The 20,915-nt window shown below is 40.3% G+C and overlaps 1 protein-coding gene across 2 annotated transcripts; it reads left to right on the top strand.

Moving 5' to 3' along the window:
• Window positions 1-6,127: 6,127 nt before the first annotated feature.
• On the top strand, window positions 6,128-18,523 carry upk1a (uroplakin 1a). Of its 2 annotated transcripts, none has more exons than XM_073045715.1 (8): window positions 6,128-6,193; window positions 7,752-7,830; window positions 9,936-10,136; window positions 12,033-12,107; window positions 14,885-15,007; window positions 15,260-15,439; window positions 16,969-17,052; window positions 17,605-18,523. In XM_073045715.1, exons 2-8 carry the CDS (start codon window positions 7,762-7,764, stop codon window positions 17,653-17,655), a joined length of 783 nt encoding a protein of 260 aa, XP_072901816.1. In that variant the 5' UTR covers window positions 6,128-6,193; window positions 7,752-7,761; the 3' UTR covers window positions 17,656-18,523. The 2 variants fall into 2 exon arrangements, with proteins under 2 accessions (XP_072901816.1, XP_072901817.1); XM_073045716.1 differs by lacking the exon at window positions 6,128-6,193 and adding an exon at window positions 6,886-7,069.
• The last annotated feature ends 2,392 nt before the right edge of the window (window positions 18,524-20,915 follow it).

Genomic DNA, 20,915 nt, shown 5'->3' on the forward strand with positions numbered 1-20,915 from the left:
TTCAACCAACCGCAGATTGGGATCGAAGAAAAAACCCGGGCATTCTCTCTCCAGCACTTGTTTGAGCATTGTTCGCCTCGCGTCTCATTTGGTTGCTACTTGTGTTGTGTGTACCCTTTGTTTTTGTGAAAAAATGGCTTCTAAAAAGCAATTAAGTAGTCAAAGCAATTCCTTAAAGGCTAAGAGGGAGCGTAAAGTACTGTAATCTAGAGATGATTAAAAGTATTACTCGTTGTTTGAGCATTGTTTGCCTTGCATCTCGTTTGTTCGCTACTTGTGTTGCGAGCGAGAGGAAGGAGCTTAGGGCTAGTAAGGGATGGCTGGCTGGCTATGTAAAGCACTACAGCCTCAAGAACATAAAGATCACAGGAGAATCAGCATCGGCTCATGCCAAGGCAGCATCAGCGTTCCCAGAAGAGCTACGACGGTTGCGTCTGTACTGAACATGTACAGACTTTTTTCTTGTCATTATTCCCTAAACAATACAGCGTAACAATCATTTTACATAGCATTTACATTGTATTAGGTATTCTAAGTAATCTAGAGACGATTTAAAGTATAGGGGAGGATGTATGTAGGTTATATGCAAATGCTACGCCATTTTATATATGGGACTTGAGCATCCGCGGAATCTGGTACCCGCGGTGGGTCCCGTAACCAAACCCTACGGATACAGAGGGCCGACTGAATATGAGTATTTGGATAGACAAGGACTGATAGGGATAGCCAACATGGCTTTGTGCGTGGTAAATCATGTCTAATGAATCTTACAGAGCTTTTCAAAGAAGGCACCAGGAAGGTTGATCAAAGCAAGGCAGTGAATGTTGCCTACATGGACTTTAGCAAGGCATTTGACAAGATACTGAAGGGGAGATTGGTCAAGAAGGTTCAGTCGCTTGGCATTCAAGATGAGCTAGCAGATTGGATCAGACATGGGCTTTGCAGGAAAAACCAGAGAGTGGTAGTAGATGGTTGCTTCTTTGACTGGAAGCCTGTGACTAGTGGTATGCTGAAGGGATTGGTACTGGGTCCACTGTTGTTTGTCATCTATATCAATGATCTGGATGATAATGTGGTAAACTGGATCAGCAAATTTGCAGATGACACCAAAATTGGGCTGTTGTAGTGGATGGTGAGGAAAACTATCAGAGCTCACAGAGGGATCTGGACCAGCTGGAAAAATGGGCTTAAAAATGGCAGATGGAATTTAAAGCAGACAAGTGTGAGGTGTTGTGCTTTGACAGGACAACCAGGGTAGGTCTTACACCAATGAGAGATAGGACACTGAGAAGTGCGGTAGAACAGAGGGATCTGGGAGTACAGATCCATAATTCCTTGAAAGCGGTGTAACAGGTAAGTAGGGTTGTAAAGAATTGTAATAGACTGCCTTCACATAATGCTTTTGAAGACTGCGTTCTCCAAATCTTCATTTTCATTGTAACATACAAGATGATTGTCAATAGTTCTTCATATCTCCTAACTTGTTGAAGTAGTAAAGTTGTTTCATTTTCACTCCTGAATGCTTGAAGCTGCAGTGAGCAAAACAATTCAAAATTGTCTTACTGTTTATTCTGTACCAATTATCAGTGCAAACACGTGCAAACGATGCTATTTAAGAACTGTTGCTCTAATCATAGTGCAGCGTCTTAACGGCCACACAAGTTCATGCAATTGACACTAGTTAGAAACTGTTCAGCACTCGTCTGCTGTCCGAATTAAGTGGCAAAGTGTCCCAAATAAACAAAGGGAATCCCGGCTATTTTCTCTTTTAGTTTTTGTTCTTTATGAGTTGTACCAAATAAGTGGCTGACTCGATTAATTAATAGGAACCCACTGTATATATACGTAAATCAAAATAATACAGGAGCTGTGTGCATAAAGATAACACAGAAATGCTGAAAAACAGTCACAAGGAGAGGGAGCATCTTGGAAAATAAAAAAGTGAATATTCCACAGCATGATAACCCATTACTGTAAGTTTATTATCAAATTTGTCTGCCTGCATTTACTAATTCTAGCCACTGGGTGTCACTATGGAATAGCTCGGCTTTCTGGCCTTTCATCATTTTGGCTCAGTTAATGCGATTTAGGGCAAGTCTTTTATGGAGTCATAGAGTTTATTTGTAATTTTATTATTTCTTTCAGCCCCCCCCCCCCCCGGATTTCTCACTAATTTGAAACATTGTTAGGCTGCCTAAAGGTGCATTTTGAGCCTCCTACTATACCCATGACCCACCAGTAAGAGCTGAACATTTACTAGCCTCCAGCAGTAAATCCGTACACTAATGTCATGCTCTATGCACTCATCTAGCTGTTTATCTGATCAGTTATGTACCTGATTTCTGCATGCCTAATGTCCTCAAGGCATGCCCTCTTGGATTAATTGAACACAGTGTTGAAGTCCTGGTTAAGTAGATGAACGATCAGTAGGTGATAGCTCCATTGATTACCTTCTCCAGTTATTTTCCAAATGCAGGTACTGATATTGATTGAAGGTCTCCAATCAGGTGTTCATTATTTAATAATGAAGAAGAAGACAGAGTATTGTCTAGTTTTCTACAGTGGGTTGGAAGACTATTGTGGCCCATTCTTATCTGCATCGATTACTATGGAATGGCTCAGAGTACTGTAGGCTGGCATGCTCCTGGAGTTAAAAGAAAGGCAGTGATCTCCCCTTGACTCAAGAGCTCTCAGGCTCATCATTTCATCCTTATGGGATGGGAGTTGAAATGGAACACAGTCGGGAGCTCAGATGGCTCAGTCACAGAGCACTACAGCATAGAAACAAGCCCTTCAACCCATCTCTTATCCAGTCCCACCCACCTGTATCCAGACCATGGCCCTCCATACCCCTCCCATCCATGTACCTATCCAAACTTCAGTTAAATGTTCCAGTTTATTCTGAATCCGTCGCTCCCACTGGCAGTTCGTTCCATTCTCACAATACACTCCAGGCGCTAGCTGATTGAAACTTGGCGAACAGAGCTCCCTGGCACGCTCACTACCCCCCTCAGCCACCTAACCTTTGCTTGTTCCCGTTGAACGCCACGGTCAGGATTGGAACATGTGCACATGAATATCTGCCTCACCTGGAAGGGCTGTTTAGGTCCCTGAACAGTGGGGAGGGTGGAGATGTAGGAACAAGTCCTGCACTTCTGGTGGCTGTGAGGGCAAGTACAGAGTCAGGGTCGGGTGGACAAGTTGGGGGGGGGGGGAATGGGGAGTGAGCATACCAGGGAGTCATGGAGAGAATAGTTCATGCTGATGACAGAGGGGATGGGGAGGGGAAGATATGGCTGATGATATGTCCCCATTGCAGCTGTTGGAAAAGATGAAGGATAGATGTGCTGGATGAGAAGGCCAGTAGGCTGAGAGGTGAGGTTGAGGGAAATACTGTCTCTGCTCTGTTTGGGGGTGGGGTGGTAGAGAATGGTGAGAGTGGGAAGTCCAAGAAATGGGAAAATGAAATACTCTTATCAATCTCAATAAAGGGGTAAGCCATGAAATAACGAGGGTATTTCAAATGTCCTGGAATGGAAGACCTCATCTAGACTGCAGATGCGGCAAGAGATAGAGAAACTGGGAGAAAGGGATGGATTTCTTACAAGAAACGGTGTGAAGAATGTGCTCCAGGTAGCTGCAGGAGTTGGTGGATTTACAGGAAATGTCAGCAGAAAATCTGTCTTCTGAAATGGAGACAAAAAGAGCCCGTAATGAGAGAGAGGTGTCAGAAATGGTCCAAGCGATTACGAGAACAGAGTTGAAATTATTAGCAAGGTTGATAAAATTGCTGAGTTTCACATAGTGGCAGGAAGCAGCACCAATGTATTCGTCCATATAATAGAAAAAAAAACTGGGGCGAGCTACCCGATTCCAGCATCTCCAATCTCTGTTATCTTCTCAGGATTCCTACATGACACCATGTTATTATTGTCCATGTTACTCTACAAAATTCTAACAGGATATTTTTGAAGTTTAATTTCTCTTAAGTTTTCACAGCTTAACATAGTAACTGCATCACTCAAGTACTGTATGTCCCAATGATGTGAAATAAAAGAATGTATCACTAATTGGTGCAAGAGAAAACCTTCAGATGCTGGAAATCTGAGCAAGGTACACAAAAAATGCTGTAGGACCTCAGCAGCCCAGGCAGCATCTGTGGAAAAGAGTCTCGGCTGGAAATGTCGTCTCTTTACTCTTTTCCATAGATGCTGCCTGGCTTACCGAGTTCCTCCAGCATTTTGTGTGTGTTGCTTGTGCACAGTAACTAACTGACCAGTTTAAAAAGGGATTTTGCATAGTGTCTTGGTGTAATATGGGCAATCAGTGAACATGGCAGCACCTCTACAATTTAGGAGTCTGTGGAGATTCAGCATGACATCTAAAACTTTGACAAACTTCTGTAGATGTGTAGTGGAGAGTATATTGACTGGATGCATCACAGTTTAGTATGGAAACGCCAAAGCCTTTAAACAGAAAATCCTACATGAGGTAGTGGATTCAGCCCAGTATATCACAGGTAAAGCCCTTCCAGACACTGAGCCCATCAACACGAAACACTATCGTAGGAAAGCCCATCATCAGAGATCCCCACCACCCAGGCCATACTTTGCTCTCACTGCAGGAGCTTCAGGACATGCACCATCATCTTCAAGAACAGTTAATACCCCTCAACCATCAGGCTCTTGAATAAAGGGGATAACTGCACTCACTTTCCCATCCATTGAGGTGTTTTTACAACCAATGATCTCACTTTAAGGACTCTTTATCTCATTATTTCATGTTCTTATTATTTATTGCTATTTATATATATTTGCACAGTTTGTTGCCTTCTGCACTCTGGTTGATCTTACATTGATCCTGCTATAGTTACTATTCTATAGATTTCCTGTGTACGCCCACAGGAAAATGAATCTCAGGGTTGTAAATGTACTTTGATGATAAAATTTACCTTGAACTTTGAATGCTGTTCTCACCATCGAAATTCCCACAACCTCAGGATACAGTCACAATCCCAAACCCCTGCAGTATTTAAGAGTTGTGAGGCCTTCTGTACTCCCTTGACTGCTTCGGCTGAATTAAATGCTTTCCATTTTCCATGGCACCCCCACCCACAACCACCCCCCACCCCCACTTCAGTAGCATCTGAGCATTGTGTTTCTGAATTTGTATATAATAAGGGCACATTCCATTCAGCACACTTCCCCAACACTCTCCCTTTTCCTTCCACCAATTCCTAATGCTGCTTCTCTTTGTCTACACTCATCCAAATCTTCCTTAATCTTCCATTGCATTCACCTGATTATAACACATTTCATGTAAACCTCAGGAAGTCATTTCGGAATAAAAAATAATTCAGAATCTGGAAATCTGGCACAAAACAAATGCTCTCTGTGTCAGGCAGTGTCCTTGGAAAGGGAGAGAATCATGATGACTTTTCAAATCACTAACAAGAGAACATCTGCAGATGCTGGAAATCCAAGCAACACACACAAAATATGGAGGAGCTCATCAGGTCAGCAGCATCTATGGAAAAAAGTCTGGCCTGTGGCTCTCAGCCCAACAGGTAGATTGTTTTTTTTCATTGATGCTGCCTGGCCTGCTGAGTTCCTCCAGCACTCTGTGTGTGCTGAGTGCCTTTTCAAATGGAAGATTAACAACATGAGACCTTTTCAGTTTCCACAGAATGCCAGAGAACAGCATTAAATCCTGACCTCAGATGCCATGGTGTGGAGTTTGCATGTTATCTTTGTGACCATCTGGGTTTCCTCAGAGTGCCCCACTTTTCTTCCAGGTCCTAAAGACTTTTCTGCAATAACAGTAGTCAGTTGCACTTGTTGTCAGAAGTTGCCAAGAAGATACCAGTTTCTTACATGGCATTTCAGCTGATTCATAAACTGTTTTGACCGACTAAAAAAAAAGAATCCGCAGCTGATTTACATTGTTATTAAAATAAAATACGACGGATACCGACGATCTGAAATTCAACAGATGAAAAGAATTGCTGGAAATACTCATCAGAAAGGAGGCGATTCTGGAGAGGGCTTTATTTCCCCGGAACGAGACCCCATGCGCCGAGAGGGCGAGGCTTTGGGAGGTGGGGCCGGGGCAGCGCGCCAGTGCTATATAAGCTATCTATAAAAGCTGCGAGTTCAGTCGGCTACTGGAGAGCAGGGGAACAGGTGTTGTGCAGGTAAGAAGGGTTTATAAACTTACCGAGCTCCCACCCAATTCCTGTTTAGTCCGATGCTAGAAATATTTTGCGCCCTTTGTTCGTCTGGTTGGGGCGATTTTATTTTGTTCTTGGCTATTATACCTGCATTATATGGGGTAAAGAGAAGCTTTAATTCCAAGCAGTGTTTGTAACTGAACTTTTGTCACACCAACTGATGGCATGTATGTAGTTCGTCGTTTGGTTTTGTGGAAATTTTCCTGGTTTTCACCCGGTCATTTTTGAGGTAATTTTATTATTACCACTCGGTGTGACTCTTTTTTAAAGTACAAAAGATCTTCTCAGCTGGCCGCCTCACTCCAGCATGTGACTTGGAAATCGATGGGTGTGTCGCGCTTCTGCCTCCTGGGTTGCCACTGACCTGTTTGTGATCCCAGCGTTTGGGGCGCGTAATTTGGGCGAGCATTTCTGGCTTAAGTCGCACCACGTCCACCCTTTCCCATGTAATAAATGGGTGTATTGATAACCAATTGTTGGTGTCGCTCCAAGTTGCTAATTTGGAATGTTGCAGTTCGTCACTTAAAGAATGCGGTTAAACCTGTTGTTCCCACCCTGCAGCTAATGGTGTGGCCTAAAGTTACACGACAGAGCCAAGGATATGGGATCGTTTTGTGTGCATGTTTGTCTATATCTTCCAGATTGACGGAAGAGAACTCCGAAACTATCAGTGTTTCTAACTGATTATGAACTGATTGAACTGGGTTCCCTGTTGTTTTTGTTTTTAGCGACGTGTTTTCCCCCTGAAGGTTGTCTCAGTAGACATCCTGGGGTTGGCTGTGGTGCTGTACTTGGGTTTTTGTGGGATTTCTGTTTCGAGCTACTGGACTGCATCTTCAGGTATCACTTCAGTGAAGAATAGAAGATAATGCTGACAAGTGCTGACTGCATCCTGGTCAGGTTTCCTTTGTGCCTCAGTTATTTGGAAAACGTTCAGTTTCCGATGCTGAAGCTTGAGGGATACCACTCTGATTAATCTTCAAGGACTTTCTTTCACAAAATGCTTGTTGTCTTCAATAAATTTCTTGGTGTCAGATACTCTATCATGCAGGGTCTTTACTGCAGAAAAAAAAATATATCTATATATATTTTCTCACTGTTCTGATACATTGGTTGTACTTTTCTTAACTTATTTTGTACCAAAAGCTGTTTTAGCTGCAGTTACTTCAGAGATTGGTTATCTTGGCTCTTCTGTATAATGATGTATTTGCTAAGCTTTTGTTTGTGTGAACTTGTAAAATTATGGGTTTGAATCCTGGATAAACCAGTCTAATTTTTTTTGAAGCTTTCAGATATAAATGCAAGTAACATAACTAGATGTGAGCATTCCCCAGTGGGTTTTTTTTTGAAAAACATTATTGAAAACAGTTGAGAGAATTGGCCTTTCTAATCAATCTGAGAAGTGGCTGCATTTTCCAGAACAAAGTGCAATATTTCTCCTACTAGTTACATTTCTTTACCATGATACTTGCTGTAATTGTTTCTATGCCAGCTGGAAGGATTAATTTTGTTTCCTTTTTAGGTGACTCAAAATGGCTAAAGGAAGTTCTGGAGTTAGGGCTTTCCAAGGACTGCTCATTTTTGGAAATGTGGTGATTATGGTGAGTATTAACTGAGATTTGCATTGTGTTCCTGTATCTGCTCTGTAATTGGATATCAACATCAAAAAACCTAAATAATTAGCTAGTGATTCTGCCGACAGATTTCTCTCTTGGGCCATGCAATTTATGATGTGCAGGTTTCCAATGGGAGATTGATTCCAAAGTTGTTGAAAGACAAGTGTTGTATTGGTGGCTGGTTATGCTTCAGGGCAGCTTTTGACAGCCAGCAGAGATTTGTGCTTCCCATCTGCCAAAGCCCTGGCTGTGTCACGATTGCCAATGTTAGATGTAATCACACATTCAAAGGTGTGACTGTTAATTTACCATAATCGCCCCAGCAGCTCCTTGTCAAAGTGCGTTAATTTATTTGAACTAAACAGAAGTTGACTTGCTGACCGAGTATGGCTGTTTACTCGGCTGATTTGTATATTCGAGGCATCAGTGGGTTTCCCCGAAATGTTGACCGTTTATTCATTTCCATAGGCGCTGCCTGACCTACTGAATTCCTCCAGCATTGTGTGTTGCTTTGGATTGCTAGCATCTGCCAAATTTCTCATTTATTGAAGGATATAGTTACTGCGGGAACGTGGTCCTGGGGTTAAAGGCCACAGAGGGTCCAGCCTGGCATGCAGATCTCTGGCATGAGAGAAAAGTTGGAGGAAGCTGATCCTGGCGCATTAAACTCTTGGAATATCCTGGGCTGCACTTATTCTCTATACTCCGACATCAGACCCTTATCCAAAGAGTTGGTTAAAGGAGCGAAGAATTCTGCTGGGAGATCTACTAAATTTCAGTGGAAGTAGGCATCTGGAATAAGAATGTGTGCTCGGATACTACATAAATCAGAACATTTTCCCAGAATCAGTATTTTTATCTAAAACACTGGGGGGGGGGGGGGGGGTGGAATTACCAAGTCTGACTCTGTGGTACTTCAGCTTTCTCTAACATTCTGATGTTTGACTACCTTTTTTCAAAACAAAAACTTAAAAGTTGGATAATAATGCTTAAGGATAACATAGCAAAGCAAATTCTAGCAGGCAATCTGAATACAACAGAGGTTGTAGAAGCACCCACGGGAAAAGATGCTTACACTGACCTGAGCACTTTGATTTTTGTTTTCTTCTTCCTTTGGGCTGCCCAACCCATTGTCCAAAAACATCTACTTCAAGCCCAGTGTGCCTGCACTTCTTCCTTATTGACATTTTTTTTCTCTGTAATAATATTAATATTTCTAAAGAGGACTGTTTTCCAACTATCCTCTTCCTTTTCTTTAATTCGCGACTAACCTTTGTATTTTAATTCTGAATCAATATCTCCTAGATGTTATAAGTATCTACCTTGCCTAAGCAGACAATGGTTGAAAACTAGTGGTGGGGGAAAAATAACAGCTGTTCAGCAGCATCTCTATTTTACATTCATTCTGGAAATATTATCATTTTAATCTGTTTTGGATAACAGTATTCCCTTCGAAATTTGGTGCTGTTCATTAATTTGAAACTGCAGTTGGGTTGTTCAGTCTCAATCAATGATAGTTGGGAATGTATAGATTCTTTATCATTTGAAGATAACCAAACTACATATCTATGCCAGGAACAATACCAATGCTTGAATGCAAATGGTCTTTGTCTATATTTGCTAAATGATTATTTTCCCTGTGGATTAAAATAATTTGTCTGCATGGGAAGTTTGTTCCTATTTAGATACTTCGGATGCTGTACAGAGCTCTTCCATTAAGGGCTGAGAAACTCTTAATAAAAATATCAAAATAAGCAAGGACTTTTTGTTTTGATGCTCACCCCCTGCTCTTCTGATGTTGATTGTATTGGAACTTGACATACTACTTTAGCTCACACCGATAACAAATGCTGAGACATTCTGAGGGAACATTTTCCTTGTACGCTGTTTCTTGTGAGAACTTGGTGAAGTTGACTCTATTTTTCTTTGTAAAAGAACTGTAAATAATTGCCCACCTAGGAGAATTTGAGAATATTCTCCAGAAGTCCTAGTTTTGGTTGTACTTTCTCGGTTTTCCAGAAGCAATTTGAAACTTGACAGTTGTTTGAAAGGTGCAGCTTTTGACTGATCTCTTTGCTCCTGTTTGGCAGTTATGTGGCATTGCATTGACGGCTGAATGTATCTTCCACGTCTCGGATCAGCACAGGCTCTGGCCTTTGCTGGCAGCTGCTGATAACACGGATATTTTCGCTGCTGCATGGATCGGTCTCTTTGTCGGCTTCTTCCTGTTTCTGCTGAGCATTCTTGGTATATTTGGAATCATGAAGTCAGCCAAGAAAGTTATCTTGACAGTAAGTTTGAACTCTAGTTATATTCACTAGGACTTGCATAGATTCTTTCTGTTTACAAGAAATGTCTGTAATATAAATTCTTATCAATCTTTTTTATTAAGTTTCAAATAGATAAACATAACAGTGATTGTGATACAAAGAGATCGGAATTACATTAATAACGGTTAACGTATACATAAACAGACTCCGAGTAACATGTGCAATCTAAACCTCCCAATCTCTTAGTAACTAAACATGAAAAAGATACAAAGAAATAGATTTTACAAGAGAAAAAAATCCCCCTAAACTAACAGGGAAAAAAAAACAGAATTAAAAACAAAACAAAAGCTGAGCTGCCTTGTTCCATCGGTTAAAATCGTTACAAAAAGCTCTCCTCTATACACGTACAAAAAGCTATTAAGAAGGATTCGGAAAAGGTCAGCTTACAATATATGAAAATGTTGAATAAATGGTCTTCAAGTTTCTTCAAATTTAACCGAAGGGTCGATAGAGCCACTCCTAATTTTTTCTAAGTTTAAGCACGTTATAGTTTGGGAAAACCATTGAAATGTAGTAGTGGGATTAGAATCTTTCCATTTAAATAAAAAGGATCTTCTGGCTATTAATGTAACAAATGCAATCAAATGGCAAGCTGAAGGGGATAATAGACTAGAGTCCATCACTGGTAATCCAAAAATTGAATTCTTTAATTCAAGTTTTTTTGAGAACTTCATTGAACATGTATTTTGTTTTGTGATGAACCAAAATGGCGCACTCTGGGAAATTGTAATTGTATTTTTTAATAAAATGCATACAGTCGCCCCTCATTATCTGCGGGGGATTGGTTCCGGGACCCCCAGCGGATACCAAAATTTGTGGATGCTCAAGTCCCTTATTTAACCTGAATCAGTGCGGTGGTCTTCAGGACCCATTGGAAACCCAGACTTTATTTAACATGTCTCCATGCGGTGGACATTAGGACCTGGCAGTGAGCTCTGAATCTGCAGTGTTTCTGTTCACGAAAATAATCACAATCGCGATTGAAAATAAGGTGGAAGTAATAAAGCGATCAGAAAGAGGTGAAACGCCATCGGTCATTGGAAAAGCGTTAGACTACATCCGGTCAATGATCAGAACAATTTTAATGGAGAATGTGAAAGGCCCTGCCCCGATGAAAGCTATGATTATTACTAAGCAACACAGTGGTTAAATTATTGAAATACCGGTACGTATGTTTCTTAAGTGTTTTATATGCATAGAAAGGTAAAGTATGTACTATATACTAAGAAAAACATTTGACTAACTGACACTAAATAATATCGGATGTACCTGTTCTGACTTCAAATCTGACTTAAAGACGGACTCAGGAATGAAACTCATTCATAACCCGGGGACTGCCTGTACTTTAAAGTCATTTCTAGATTACTTACAATACCTAATACAATGTAAATGCTATGTAAATAGTTGTTATACTGTATTGTTTAGGGAATAATGACAAGAAAAAATAGTCTGTACATGCTCAAGTAACGAGTGCTGGAGAGAGAACTTCCAGGTTTTCCTGATCCGCGGTTGGTTGAATCTGCGGATAAGGAGGGCCGACTGTAGTTAGTAAAAAAAAAAAAATATCATTCAGATTGTGTGTGGGGAGAGATTAAATTGCTTTCAGATACTGAAAGGAACATGGTTACTCTTCAGACAAATGAAATGTGATGCCCTGTTCCATGTAATGGATTCAAGTAAACAGTTGTGGTAAATAGTTACTGAAAATAACAAAGCAATGAAGGAATGAATGACCAATTAATCATGCCAATTTCAGTTATCAGTAGCAATGCAGTTGACCACAAAATATGTTGAGTATCAAAAACACTTAGTAGCCTTTGTAGCCACTATACTTAAATGGCATTTGTTCTGTTTCAGTACCTTGTACTGATGATAATTGTTTACATCTTTGAAGTTGCCTCCTGTATCACAGCTGCGACACATCGAGACTATGTAAGTAACCAGTATTCAAGGTAATATTGCTAATTTCATGAGTAAACTTTGAGTTAATGAAGTAGTTTGAAATGCAGTGTAATGTACCTATATTTTTGCTTGTAAATTTATTCCCAAACTAAATATTCTATATGGATGACAAGGTGCTATCATAATGGCATGCATTAAGTTTAAATAATATTTACTCTGCCCATACAGTTACAATGTGGGCAAAGATAAAAGGTAGTTTGAAGTGACAGAATATGTTTGAGGTATTGATCTTGTACAATTGCACTAATCTGCTGAAGTCGTAAATGGTAGTTTATAATATTAGATATTTTTGAGTGCAGAGTTTGTATGTTCCTGTCAGGATTAAAAGCAAAGTGAATAAGGTACTTTGGTTCTTGAGGGATATTGGAACTCTGATAAAGAAGAGAGAGATGTATAACGTTTATAGGCAACAGGGAGAAAATAAGGTGCTTGAGGAGTATAAAAAGTGCAAAAAAAAAACTTCAGGAAGAAATCATGAGGGCTAAAAGAAGACATGAGTAACTTTTGGCAGTCAAGGTGAAGGTTAATCCAAAGAGCTTCTACAGGTATATTAAGAGCAAAAGGACAGTAAGGGACAAAATTGGTCCTCTTGAAGATCAGAGTGGTCGGCTATGTATGGAACCAAAAGAAATGTGGGAGATCTTAAATGGGTTTTTTGCATCTGTATTTACTAAGGAAACTGGCATGGAGTCTATGGAAATAAGGCAAACAGGTAGTGAGGTCATGGAACCTATACAGATTGAAGAGGAGGAGATGCTTGCTGTTTTGAGGGAAATCAGAGTAGATAAATCCTTAGGATCTGACAGGGTATTCCCTTGGGCCTTGAAGGAGACTAGTATTGAAATTGCAGTGGCCCTGGCAGATATATTTAAAATGTCGGTATCTACAGGTGAGGTGCCGGAGGATTGGAGGATAGCTTATGTTGTTCTGTTGTTTAAAACGGGCTCTAAAAGTAATCTGGGAAATTATAGGCCGGTAAATTTGACATTGGTAGTTGGTAAATTATTGGAAGGAGTACTAAGAGATAGGATTTACAAGTACTTCGATAGACAGGGACTTGTTAGGGAGAGTCAACATGGCTTTGTGTGTGGTAGGTCATGTTTAACCAATCTATTAGAGTTTTTCGAGGAGGTTACAAGGAAAGCGAATGAAGGGAAGGCAGTGGATGTTGTCTACATAGACTTCAGTAAGGCCTTTGACAAGGTCCTGCATGGGAGGTTAGTTAGGAAGATTCAGTCACTAGGTATACATAGTAAGGTAGTAAATTGGATTAGACATTGGTTTAATGGGAGAAGCCAGAGAGTGGTAGTGGAGGATTGCTTCTCTGAGTGGAGGCCTGTGACTAGTGGCTATATCAATGATCTGGATGATAATGTGGTAAATTGGATCAGCAAATTTGCTGATGATACAAAGATTGGAGGTGTAGTGGACAGTGAGGAAGGTTTTCAAAGCTTGCAGAGGGATTTGGACCAGCTGGAAAAATGGGCTGAAAAATGGCAGATGGAGTTTAATGCAGACAAGTGTAAGAAATTGCACTTTGGAAGGACAAACCAAGGTAGAAAATACAAGGTAAATGGTAGGACACTGTGGAGTGCAGTAGAACAGAGGGATCTGGGAATACAGATACACAATTCCCTAAAAGTGGCATCATAGGTAGATAGGGTCGTAAAGAGAGCTTTTGGTATGTTGGCCTTTTATAAATCAAAATATTCTGTACAAGAGTTGGAATGTAATGGTGAGGTTGTATAAGACATTGGTGAGACTGAATTTGGAGTATTGTGAGCAGTTTTGGTCACCTAATTACAGGAAGGATATTAATAAGGTTGAAAGAGTGCAGAGAAGGTTTACAAGGATATTGCAGGGACTTGAGAAACTGAGTTACAGAGAAAGGTTGAATAGGTTAGGACTTTATTTTCTGGAGCGTAGAAGAATGAGGGGAGATTTGATAGAAGTATATAAAATTATGATGGGAATAGATAGAGTGAAAGCAAACAGGCTTTTTCCACTGAGGCTAGGGGAGAAAAAAAACCAGAGGACATGGGTTAAGGGTGAAGGGGGAAAAGTTTAAAGGGAACATTGGGGGGGGCTTCTTCACACAGAGTGGTGGGAGTGTGGAATGAGCTGCCAGATGAAGTGGTAAAGGCAGGCTCACTTTTAATATTTAAGAAAAACTTGGACAGGTACATGGATGAGAGGTGTATGGAGGGATATGGTCCAGGTGCAGGTCAGTGGGACTAGGCAGAAAAACGGTTCGGTACAGCCAAGAGGCCTGTTTCTGTGCTGTAATGTTCTATGGCTCTATGGCTAAGAGGTACTTGGGAAATCAGGCAGCAACCCGGATAAGGAAAATGTTCTTCAAAACATGAAAGCAGTATTCTAGACTCCTGAATATGTTTAGCTTTGATCATTACTGACACAACAAATCAATCCAGCTGTAGCCTTACTGCAATATGTAGATTGTGATTCTACATCTGCTAAATTCGCTTCTCATTACAGCTATATTTTGATGCTCAAGGCCCTTTGCCACTTGTATCTGTATCCATTTAAAATTTTAAGATTAGGTTATAAAATCTGACTTGGTCAAAAAATTCCCAATTTTCATAGTTTATTGCATACTTTTGTTATCTTCAGACATTGAATCTTTTTTTTTGCCTCTTTTGGAATGGGCTGGGAGGGAGTGGGGATGATTTATTTCAGATTTAGATGTGTAAATTGATTTTTTTTCCCCAATATCTATTTTCTTGTAGTTTGTTCCAAATTTCTTCCTCAAACAAATGCTGAAGCTATATTCTAACAGAAACTGGCAGAATCAAGTAGAATTCAGGAACTTTGTAGATGTCACAAATACTTGGAATCACATCATGCCTAACGTAAGTAAGCGGGAGAGAGGTTGGATACATTATTAATAAAGAATCTAGTTATGTAATATTTGGTTGTAGCAACCCAACATTGATGGTAATTCCTAATAAAAGTGTGTATGGAGGTGGTGGCTTGAAGGAAGATCTTGGGAAGAAAGCTAAAACGGGCAACCATTGCAGAGCCAGCCAAGGAATCTGCAATCCTGTATTTATGCAGTTTTCTTTAAAACCAAGTGACTGAAGTAACTTGTCTTTCATTTGCAGAATGAATGCTGTGGTGTAAATGGACCTGAAGACTGGATTAATTTTAACTCCGCATTCAGATCAAACCATTTGGATTCTGAATTTCCCTGGCCTCGACAGTGTTGTAAGACATCCCCTTTTGGCCAAATCCTTAATCTTGATGCATGCAAGCTTGGCGCCAATGGCTATGTTTATAATCAGGTAAATCTGATTCTTCCACTTGAACATATTTACTTTAAGGGATGCAACTTAATGAGTTGAAGTTACTTTGGGGAATACTTTGGTCTTGTGTTGTCCTTCAGTGGAGGGTTTTACACTTTGTGGAAGTTGACTGCAGATATTTTTCATGTTAGGTCGTGTACAATGACCACCCACTACAATCCTGAGACTATCACACAAGGTAACACACTCTAGCCACATGCCTATGCCCTCTTTCTCACCCCCACCCAAATAGTTGACCTTTTCCACTACATTGTTCCTTGTTCACTTTTCCCTTCCCTTCAATATCCCTTTTTTGGCAAGCTTCCTATGATGGGGCCATCCTTCATCTTCCTCTTTGGTTTTTACAGCTTTACTTGTGCATTTACACCCCAGCCACTCCAAACCAAAATGATCCTTAACCTAGCCAGAGGGTTTTGTCACCAGTCAATTGAAGACAGTGATGCTTATCAAGGTTTGATGAGTTGACCTGCATCTTGGCAGGAGATGAACCCTGTAGAAGCAGCTTGATCATTGAACATGCTGGCATTTTAAAAAGCGGCCAAAAAGTCTCCTCTTTATTCATAAGTATACAATAACTTGCAGTGGACAGCCTGTGCTTGTAGGCTCTCTTTGCACTTTGGATGGAAAGAAATTCTTATTGGCAAATAAGCTGCTGTGGGAGGAGTTCACTATTCACCAATAAACATGCATGTGGACAATGTAGTTGGCTCATTGGGGAAGCAAATAGCAATTAGGGGTGGACGGTAATTCTTACAGAGCCTGAAAGGACTACTTGGCACGTGTCAGATTCTATATCAGACTGTTTTCTAACCAAGTATCCAAGTATCTTGGTATGTGTGGACAACTGAGGCATTGTTGAGATTGACAAGGAGATCAGATTTCTAGTCTGGGCCCAGAATCTGTTAGGCTTTTTGCTTTGTCTTTTGGTCTACACATGCAGTCATGGATTACACTTCTGGAGCTACTGGGTACAGTGAAATTACTGGAAGAGCTGCCTTGTTTGCTGTATTATAAATGTTATGGGAGATGCTTTTAGTAAGGGGATCAAGCCTATACAGTAACACTTAATTGATTTAACAATTCCAAGATTGATGATGCCTGTTAATTGTTATGGGAAATGTGTAAAAGCTGAGCAAAATGTTTTGAATATTCCTTTCAGTGTGACAAAGTGGATAGTATCTCATTTTTAGACTTGTAAGGAGGTGATGCCAGCTTTTATAAATTGAACACTTCTCGGGGATGAATGCAAAAAATATCTAGTTTATTCATTTGTCCTAGAGCTGGTTAAAGCAACAACTGAACTAGTTAAAGCAATAACTGGACAAAGGTGAGTGAGTACTTGCAGTAAATGCAATATTCTAACTATCACCTGTCTGCAGTCACTATTGAGCAGGCAATAGGATCTATTTTGAGTCCATGAGTACATGATTTTGTTCATATTAATGAAATCAATGTTTGTTTTATGCAAACAATATTAAACTTGTATTAATGGTTTGTAATAATTTTAGGGTTGCTATGAAGCTATCTCAGGAGCTCTGAGTAGACACGCTTGGGGTGTTGCATGGTTTGGATTTGCCATTCTTTGTTGGACAGTAAGTCTTTATCTTTAATGTATTGTTTGATAATACTTGTGCACTCGGTCCAAAGGATTTTCAATTATCAAGTGTATGTTGATAATTTTGATAAGTGTGTTGATAAAGTGTATGAATGTTATTTGGCCCCAGTGCTGCTTATTCCATTAATTTGAATGCTACATCTTGTTATGGAATAGAGTTTACAAATCCCTGCTGTGGTAATCATTAACTGATTCACTTTTTTTTAAAACTTTGTCCCTATAATGTGATAAATATTCAGTAGGTAGGACTGAGTCGAGATCAAGTTTCTGTTTAATGCCAGTCTTCAAAGCAGCCTAGTACAAGTCAGTACAATGATTGAGTGCAAGTATGGAAGGGCTACCTTGGGCTTTGAGGCTTCATCAGCACTATGTGCACATGTAATGTTCCCTTTTCTGAAGTGAGTGATCGGTTCCCCTGATGTCCTGTGCAATATTTAATCACTCTGACAATTGTACTTTAACTTGAATAGAAGATTTGAAATAATGAACTAATTAATACAAACTGCCATTTTTTTTTCTCTCATTTCAGTTTTTTGTCCTTGTTGGTGCAATGTACTACTATGCTATCCTGGAAGGTTGAATTGGATTTCTAATGGATTTGAATTGAATGATTTCCAACTGTCTACCACTTGGCAATACTGAGGAGATCACACTTAAACTGCACCTGTGATGTATTGGGAATTGGAATTGTATAACATTTTGTACTTGGCTGCATCTTGGCCTGATGTAAGGCCTCTTGAAATAATTTTAATTCTTGCCTAAATTCTTATCGAGCAGTCTTCTATGGAACCATGAATTTGAACCCATTGTCCACTGCTATAACCCTGCCATAAACAATTGACTGCTGTTGAAAATTGGATTTTTCACTCCCCATATTTGCCTATTTTAATTAACCGAGCATGTTTGCCCAGACCTATGTGACTTAATTGGTATAAACATTAGCTTGCCTTGATTTATAAATGTCCCTTTAACTGCTCTGTGAATGGTGGATTTAAATTTATCCTTGTCTGCTAGGAATAGTGGGCACTACTTTTTTTGAAGCTGACAATTTGGAAAGCAAGTACCTGCTTGAAGTCATTCCACAATCGTGTTAATTCCAGTTTTCCCTTCAGCCTTGTTTCCATTATTTTAACAGGCTTGCAACTGTCCATTTTGGTTTAAAATTTTTCTGTTCACTGTGCTTTTTCATTTTAAGTATTGTGGAACTGTATGAACAATAAAATCAGTGGCCAAAGTTGTAGTGTTTAGAATACAATGTAAGCTGAATATAACTGTGCTGTAGATGCTTCACAAATCTTAAGTACAGAGTACAAAAATGCAGGTAACTTTAGATTGTATTAGTTCTACTTGTAAGCAAATCATGAGTTAAACATGTACAGTATAGGTTTTCTTTTATATCTGTTAATATATGAAAGTGTTAATTTTCAATAAATTATGAATATTCAGGACATTGAGTTGGTTAACATTATTTTCTTAAGTTCAGAACACAATGTTGCTACAAGATGACAATGGGCAATGATCAAACAACAAACTGTTTTTAAATATGAAGAAAGTCGTGATGGAGCCGAAGAGCAACTTGGACTGAATCCCCCATTTGGAAAGACCCCATTACCATGGGGTCATATTTGAAGGGGGGGAGGGTATAGCCAACAGAGTTACTGCCTCAGCTGCAGTGTGAGAGGAGAATGCATGAGCTCCCTACGATTACAGATTTCCTGCACATCCTAGGCATGCAGATTGCAGGAGTTCATTAGCTGTGAAATTGCTCCTGTGTGGGTGAATGGTGGAATTGGGGTTGGGGGGGAGAGGGATAAGGATGGGGAGAATGAAGATTGTAACTAAATGGTTGCTAGTGTGGACTCGATGGGCGAAAGGCCCTGCTAGTTTTTCTAAATTTAGTCTAGCTGAAAATGGTTTTAATGAAAGTTGAACAACATTTGTCATGGGGAAAGGAATTGTCAGTGTTTGAAACACTGCATCAAGATTCACTCTGCTACAATAACGCAGGTTGCTGACAATTCTTCCTCCACCTCCCACATGCTGCTTGACTTGCTGAGTTCCTCCAGCAGATAGTCCGTTCCAGACTCAGATTCCAGATTGTCTTTTCTTTGATCATGCTCTTCCACTGACTCTATGGTGTTTATAATATCATAAATCAACAATACAGTTGATGCTATTTTGAGCTGTAGTAAACGTCAGGCCTGTTGTGCACCAACCCTTAAACCAACATGACGAGTAGTTTGATAGCAAAGCAAGGTGGTAAAGGATGACTCCCTCTCCGTCTCAGGGAGACCCTTCTAATTGCAGCTAAGTATATATTTCAGTAGTCATGACTACAAGCATATGTTCACTAATGCATTTACAGATGAGGTTGATGTTGTGATTGACATTAAGTTATATTTTCTGCTCTGAATGCATCTTAAAGGAGGTATGTGGGCTTTACAACTTGGTCTAGAATGGCTGTGGAATTAGATAGGATAGTGCAGTGTCCAAAGATGACAGGAGGGAAACGTAGGCCTCTTACCATTTTCCCCTAAAAACAGATATCAAGAATATAGATCATAGAAGAATACAATGCAAGAACAGGCCATTTGGCCCACAATGTTGTGCCAAGCCAACTTCAAAGCAAATCAATAACACCCAGGCACTAACCCCTCCTACCCACACAATGTCCATATCCATCCATCTTCCTTATATCAATGTGCCTATCCAAACGTCTCTTAAGAGCCTCTAATGTTATGGCCTCTACCACCATACCAAACAGCGCATTCCAGGCAGCTACAACTCTTACTCCTCATGTCTCCCTCGAACCTACCCCCTCTCACCTTCAATGTATGCCTGCAAGTATTAGACATTTCAACCCTGGGAAACAGATACTCTGTCCACTCTATCAATGCCTCTCATAATCTTGTAAACCTCTGTCAGATCTCCCCCCAGCCTTGGTGCTCCAGAGAAAACAACCCAAGTTTATCCATCCTGTTGCAAAAGCATATACTCTCCAGGTAGCATCCTGGCAAACTTCTTCGGCACCCTCTCCAAACCCTCAACAACATCTGTCCTGTAGTTGGGTGACCAGAACTGTACATAATACTCCAGATATGGCCTAACAAGAGTTTTATAAAGTTGCAACATAACCTCTTGACTTTTGAATTCAATGCCTCGACTAACAAAAGAAGCATTCCCTAAGCCTTAATCATCTTATCTTGTATAGCCACTTTCAAGGAGCTATGAACTTTAACGCCAAGATCTCTCTGTTCAACACTGTTAAAACCATAAGGTATAGGAGCAGAATTAGGCCATTTGGTCCATTGAGTCTGCTCCGCCATTTCATTATGGCTGATCTATTTTTCCTTTCAGCCCCAATCTCCTGCCTCTCGCCCACCCCGTATCCCTTTGCCCCCTGACCAATCAAGAATCTATCAACCTCTGCCTTAAATGTACATCAAGACTTGGTCTCCACAGCTGCCAGTGGCAAAGAATTCCACAGACTCACCACTCACAGGCTAAAGAAATCCCTCGTCTTCTCCATTCTAAAAGGCCACCCCTCTGTTCTGGGGCTGCGTCCTCTGGTCTTGGACTCTCCCACCATCAGAAACATCCTCTCCACATCCACACTTTCAAGGCCTTTCACCATTTGATAGGTTTCAATTAGATCACCCCTCATTCTTCTGAATTCCAGTGAGTACAGGCCCAGAGCCATCAAACACTCTTCATAGGACAAGCTGTTGAAACCTGGAATCATGTTCATGAACTTCCTTTGAACGCTCTCCAGTTTCAGCATATCCTTTTTAAGATAAGGGGCCCAAAACTGCTCACAATTCTCCAGGTGAGGTCTCACCA

Source organism: Hemitrygon akajei, chromosome 5, assembly GCF_048418815.1.
Source record: "Hemitrygon akajei chromosome 5, sHemAka1.3, whole genome shotgun sequence".
Lineage (NCBI taxonomy): Eukaryota > Metazoa > Chordata > Chondrichthyes > Myliobatiformes > Dasyatidae > Hemitrygon > Hemitrygon akajei.

Bases quoted from the DNA above. Each gene is read 5' to 3' on its own strand.
- upk1a (XM_073045715.1), top strand. From the start codon at position 7,762: ATGGCTAAAGGAAGTTCTGGAGTTAGGGCTTTCCAAGGACTGCTCATT. The intron at 10,137-12,032 runs GTAAGTTTGAAC...GTTCTGTTTCAG, and splicing joins CCAAGAAAGTTATCTTGACA to TACCTTGTACTGATGATAAT. The intron at 12,108-14,884 runs GTAAGTAACCAG...ATTTTCTTGTAG, and splicing joins CTGCGACACATCGAGACTAT to TTTGTTCCAAATTTCTTCCT.